The 5,983-nt window shown below is 44.1% G+C and overlaps 1 protein-coding gene across 1 annotated transcript; it reads left to right on the top strand.

Moving 5' to 3' along the window:
- Window positions 1-3,177: 3,177 nt before the first annotated feature.
- LOC137653966 (eukaryotic translation initiation factor 5B-like) lies at window positions 3,178-5,229 on the top strand. The gene is made up of 2 exons (XM_068387599.1): window positions 3,178-3,396; window positions 4,567-5,229. The coding sequence occupies exons 1-2, from the start codon at window positions 3,178-3,180 to the stop codon at window positions 5,227-5,229; spliced, it is 882 nt and encodes a 293-aa protein (XP_068243700.1).
- Window positions 5,230-5,983: the final 754 nt, after the last annotated feature.

Raw genomic sequence — 5,983 nt, 5'->3', positions numbered from 1 at the left:
CAGTCTCTCATGGGCCATGCGCAGCATCGACAAGCGGAAATTACAGGGGACAACTACTTGCCGGCACGAGACCTTACCAGGATCGTGAGAAGCTCGGGTGATTTTGAGGGGCACCTCTTCCTTTAGCAGGAAGTCCTCCTTAGAATGGGTACTTATTCCAACCTCGTTCGAGTAGGCAGGTGCCCTGTAGTCTTCCAGCCTCTCGTCCAAATGCTGGAATCTGATGAGCTCTGTCTAGCTCCTTAGGGTCTCTGGGCTGATGGGTGCTTCCCCTTTTGCCTCCTCTGAGACCTCTGGCCTGGTGTTTGAGGTAGCCCTATCGCCAGTGGTGGTAACTAGCACAGCTTCATCTGAACTGACTTCTGGGGTACAAGGCTCAGGCTCATTGCTGTAGGAGGAAGACTCTTGAGACTCCTCACTTAGACAAGCTACCTCACCAAGGTCAATGTTACCTAGCCAGTCGTCTTCCCCTGCTGGTCGCGTCCTCACAGTTTTGGGCTCCGGCTTGGCAGCCTTCAGGCACCTGAGGGGCACTCGCTGTATGGCCTTCATGGGCTCTTGACCCAAGAGCAAGTCGTAGCCCGCATGTCTGAGATTGCGCCCTACCCCTACCTCTTGTGTGCACCTCTTGCTGAGCTGGGAAGTGGTTACCTTCAACTCCACTATAGGGAGATCTTTGGTGACTCATTCAATGCAATGGACCTCCCTGCAGTTGTTCTACTGGACTTTGTCACCCGTCACTTTTGTTACGCCCGGTCTTGTGAGTCCGGCCTTGCTTAAGGAATTCAGGGCATGAACAAAAAAAAAAAAAAAGAAAACAATGGATGGTCGCCAGTCCGCAATAAGACAAGGAATACTGACAATAAGTTATATTTACAATAATATTTGATAAGAAATAAATAAAAAGAGGAGCGCAACAGATAACTATATTCTAATTTAAGTCACAAGGTGCTTCACATGGATTTGAAGGGACCGTGGATGACTTCAGCACACCAATCTCATTCCCTGGAAAGGGAAATAAATTAGATTATTAACCGATCACTTACTTCTACAGGCTGGGAACGGTGTGGTTAAAAATTTTAAGCAAATAAAATAAAAGTGCAAAACTTAGGAATTTAAAAACTATCACGTGGGAATCAACACTGTCACAGGGTGAATTAATTAAGGTTAGGAGCAAATGGCACATGTTGTTGGTACATATGGATGGGATAACAAAGGTTTAGTGGGTAGGATCTTTCGTTAAGGATAAAAGGAAAGGATGGGATGTGATAAGGGAAGGAGGTGGAAGGTTGGGTAAGGATGATGAATATCTCAAAGTACAGACACCTTACATTGATAAAAAGGAATCTGTTTCCTCCCTTGTGGAGAACGTGTCACAGGTCCTGCTCCGATGGAGGTTGGAAAACGAAGAACAATGCCCAGCTCTTCCTACGTTGAGATGACCCCTCTCAGCCCCCAAAATAGGGCTGTTGTCATTGGCGTGACCGCCATCCTATTGGTCATCGGCCTTGGTCTCGTCTCCTGACAACCCCCATTAATAGGCCTCCTGACTTCTCCCGGATTTCCTTTGTGGCGGCGTTGAGCGGCCATGTGGTTTTTTTGAAGGTGTCTGAAATGAGATCTCAGGGGAGTAGACAGGTATAGGAGGGTTGGGCAGGTGGTGAGGCTCTGGGTAGGGTCCCAACGCTTGTGGCATGTCAACCGGTCCTTGCTGGCTGGGTCTTTTGTTTGAAAAAGATGGCACAATGACCGTCATGAATAACAACCCCCCATTTTAGCAGAGTTTTTGTCCTAAAACAGGACAAGAACTCTGCAAGCAAGGTCTGAAGCTACTAGCCTTAATGACTCCTCCCTCAGTGAGTCTCACCACGATAATGAATTCATTTCTAAGCTGCAACTAGGGTCATAATTTTACTTTATTTTGATTGTATATTAGCTTTAAGTGCCACATAGAAGTAAGCATGCTGGCTGTGAGTCAACAACAACAAAAAATGGGAAAATGCTAAAATAGTTAAAGTTAAGTGACCCAGTGCAGTGGAACACATGAAAATGAAAGCAAATGGACAAATCATATGCAAAAGATAAAATAAACACATAAAAATAAATTAAATGCAACTAATGAGGCCAAGATAGATCCTCAAGGTTATCTACCTGGGGAGACACCAAGGCCAATTAATATTTTTTTCATGCAACCTAGATTAACCTACTGACTATGGCTTTATGGACATGGCACTGTGCATTGGGCACTAATGCCGGGAGAACACATCAGCTACTCTCTCATCTGAGCTTTTTAGGCGCTCAACTTTCTAATTGTAGTTCTGGAGGTCTATGCCCGACCTCATGAGCCCTTCATTCTTATTACATAGCTTAGTCAAGTAGGTTAGAGGGTTATGGGTTGTTAGGACTGTCAGTGGGAACACATGGTGAGCATGCTAGGATCCAAGATGCTCAAGAGATAAGCCCATACCTAAGAGCTCATTCTCTAGAGTTTAGAGTTTTTCCCATGTCTGGAAGAAATTTAAGCTGCCATTTAAGTAAACCCCACAGATGGGAATCCCTGCTTGCACCTGGTGAAGCCAAAAGGGAGTTGCAAGTATGGTAAGAGGTCGTGACTCCTCTGCCATGAAGTGAAAACCCTCGTTGCCCTGAAATATGGCTAGGAAGTCAAACCAATATTGACTTGGCAAGGGTGGTAGGAGGGTACTTAAGCCTTGATAACCTTGTACAAGTCAGCCAGAACTGATGCTGGATCATCTGAGTAGTACATGTTACCCCAAAGTGTCTTCCCAGTCTCTCATGGGCCATGCGCAGCATCGTTAAATTACAGGATTGCACGGTTTAATATCCAAGAGTTTTTGAATAACCCAAGTGTTCAGGAATTGTCAGAAGCTACAGTAATTAAAGCTCATTGGCTCTCTATCATAATGGCATGTGGCAGCCATGCAACGAGTTGGATGAATAAAGCCCACATGAAGTGTCTAGCCTTAGAAGCGTTGATAAATTCTGTAAAGTTGTTTGAAGAGAATATTGTGGAAGCTCGAGAACCATTGGAGGAAACTAAGGAAGAATTTTTAGCGAAGCAAAGACCGGTTGACCCACAAACTGAAGGCATGAAAGCAGATAAGGGTGTAGAGGCTTCGACAAATTGCAGCGGAGGAGAATTTGATAAAGTTTAAGATGGTGGCAAAAGAAAAGGAAATGGAAGCAAGACAAGAAGAAGAAGAGGGAGAAGAAAAACAATGTGCGAAAGAAATGGAAGCAAGACGAGAAGAAGAAGAGGGAGAAGAAAAACGATGTGCCAAAGAAATGGAAGCAAGACGAGAAGAAGAGAGATATTGCAAGACACGCAAGGATAATGAAAGCAAGGCAAGAAGAGAAAGAGATGGAAGAAGCGAGGTATGCGTGGGAGTTGGAGTTGTTGAACGCCCATGCACAGCTGACAATGCAAACCGGGGCAGCCCCTGCTAAACACGATCCAGTGTTTAATGTGTCGGAAGCCCAGAGGTTAATTCCAAGATTTACAAAAGTCTCCACATGAGTTCTTCGATTATTTTGGAACGGTAACAGCAACGATGAAATGGCCAGAAGATAAATGGTCTGTGTTATGGCAGAGTGTGCTCTTTGGGAAGGGCTGCAGTGCTTATTTATCCTCATCTCAGGACCAGATGATGGAGTATCAAGAAGTGAAGAGGAGCGTGCTGCAAGTGTATCAAATGACCCCTGAATATTATGATAAAAGATTCCAAATTTGAGAAAGGAAAATAAGATAACTTTCCTGGATTACGCTTATAAGTTACGACATTGTTTTAAGAGAAGGATAGAGGATGCTAACGTAAAAGAGAAGGCTGATTTAGAAGAATTGATAATACTAGAGCAGTATCTACGAGGAATTCCTGAACATATTTGAACGTACTTGAGAGAGAGAGAGGTGAAGAAACTTGATAAAGCCGCATCGCTGAGTGAAAATTACATTATCAGTCGTAAACCCTCCTCGGGCATGAAGTTTCAACCGCCGTTCCAACCAAGTTTCAAGTAATCGCCGAACCATGGAAACCAGTTCAGTAATAACTACGGAACAAGTTCAACAGTTACAACGGAAGTAGCCCTGGTACTGTCCCTAAGCAGAATGCGACAGCACCACAGCAACGAACGTCGAATCGTCCTCCTTCAAGTATTGTGAAAGATGTGGAGAAGGTTAATATTGTCTGTTTTAAGTTTAGCAAGAGAGGCCATATCAGTAAGGAATGTTGGTCCTACCAACCGAAAGCAGTTGCCCAGGTGACTAAGAATAATTCGATTTCACAGAATGCAAAGACGAAGAAGCAATTGGGAAAGGATGGAGAGGAAAATAAACCAGCTAACGTTTGCACGACGAACAGGACGAACCCAAACAGCGTGGATGACTTTAAACCATATATTTATGAAGGTATGTTACCAGCAATAGACAGGAGTGAGCGAACCGCGGTCAGGATATTGCTCGACACAGGTTGTAACCATAGTGTGAGGATATGAGGAGTACACTCATTGGTAGAACAGTCTCTCACAGGGGACTCGGTTATCTTTAAGGGCATAGGGAGTGAGGAGGTCACCCATATTTGCCGCTTGAAATTGTCATGCGACTTGGTGACAGGTAATTTTGACGTTGCGGTAAAGTATTTATTGGCTGTCGAAGGAGTAGACATCCTGCTGAGTAATGAGGTTAGTGGAGCACCGTTCATGCCTTGTACCATTGTAACGGAGAAACCATTGAAGTATAGTCCTAAAACTGAACTCAAGAAGGACTACCCGTATCTGTTTCCTAGCTGTGTTACGACTAGGAGTATGAAGAAAAAAGTGCCTGCTGAAGAAGAAAAGGAAATCGAAGGAGCGATGAACATGGAGGGTTATTTTTACGAAGAAGAGGATACACAAAAAAAGAACTCACGAAGAGGCCTGAGTAAAGAGGAACGACAGATGAGCGGACAAGAGAACAAAGAAGAAAAAGAAATCAAAGGAGCAATGAACTTAGAGGTTTTGTTTTCCGAAGAAGAGGATTCTGTTGATGATACACAAGAGGAGAATTCCCGAGTAAGCCCGAGCGAAGAGGAGCAACAGACGAGTGGACAAGAGGACGAAGAAAAAAAGGATCTGGAAGAAATGAACTTGGAGGTTTTGTTTTCCGAAGAAAAGGATTCCCTTGATGGTACGCAAGAAGAGAACTCCCGAATAGGCTCGAGGAAAGAGGAATGACAGACGAGTGGACAAGAGGACAAAGAAAAAAATGAACCTGGAAGCAATGAACTTGGAGGATTTGTTTTCTGAAAAAGATGATTCCTTTAATGGTACACAAGAAGAGAACTCCCGATTAGGCCCGAGCAAAGAGGAACGACAGACGAGCGGACAAGAGGACAAAGAAGAAATGGACTTGGAAAAAATAGAAAATTCAATGCTAGAAGTAGAACAAGGGAGTAGGATAAAACTGATAAGATTGCAACGGAAGGATTCAATATTAATAGAAATATTGTACCATGTGGTGGACGAGACGGGGGCACAACAGTCTCCGACCTGTTATTATCTTAAGGATGCGTTGCTTATGAGGAAGCATAGACCCGCCGATATCCCTGGAAATGCCTAATGGGGGATATATCGGCAGATATTAATTCCCGCACCGTAGAGAAGACAGGTGATCGACGTCTCGCACGAGACGGGACATATTGAGGATAAATAAGACGACAGAGAAGATAATAAAACACTTTTCTGGCCAGGCATGCATAAGGACATGAGCAAGTTTTGCCGTGCATGTCACGTACATCGGATGGCTGGAAAGCCGAACGAGTGCATTAAGAAAGCTCCATTACACCCGATAGAAGTGTGAGGAGAACCCTTCATCAAGGTACTGATCGACATTGTAGGACCTTTACCAAGGACGAAAAAAGGTCACGAATATATTTAACCTTGATGTGTCCAGTAACAAAATACCCAGAAGCCATACCCATCAGTAACA

This window comes from Palaemon carinicauda, chromosome 15, assembly GCF_036898095.1.
Source record: "Palaemon carinicauda isolate YSFRI2023 chromosome 15, ASM3689809v2, whole genome shotgun sequence".
In the NCBI taxonomy this organism is placed as follows: domain Eukaryota; kingdom Metazoa; phylum Arthropoda; class Malacostraca; order Decapoda; family Palaemonidae; genus Palaemon; species Palaemon carinicauda.
Note: the sequence above shows the minus strand (reverse complement) of the source record. Positions and strands in the feature narration are given on the sequence as shown.

Bases quoted from the DNA above. Each gene is read 5' to 3' on its own strand.
- LOC137653966 (XM_068387599.1), top strand. From the start codon at position 3,178: ATGGTGGCAAAAGAAAAGGAAATGGAAGCAAGACAAGAAGAAGAAGAG. The intron at 3,397-4,566 runs GTATGCGTGGGA...GTTATCTTTAAG, and splicing joins AAAGAGATGGAAGAAGCGAG to GGCATAGGGAGTGAGGAGGT.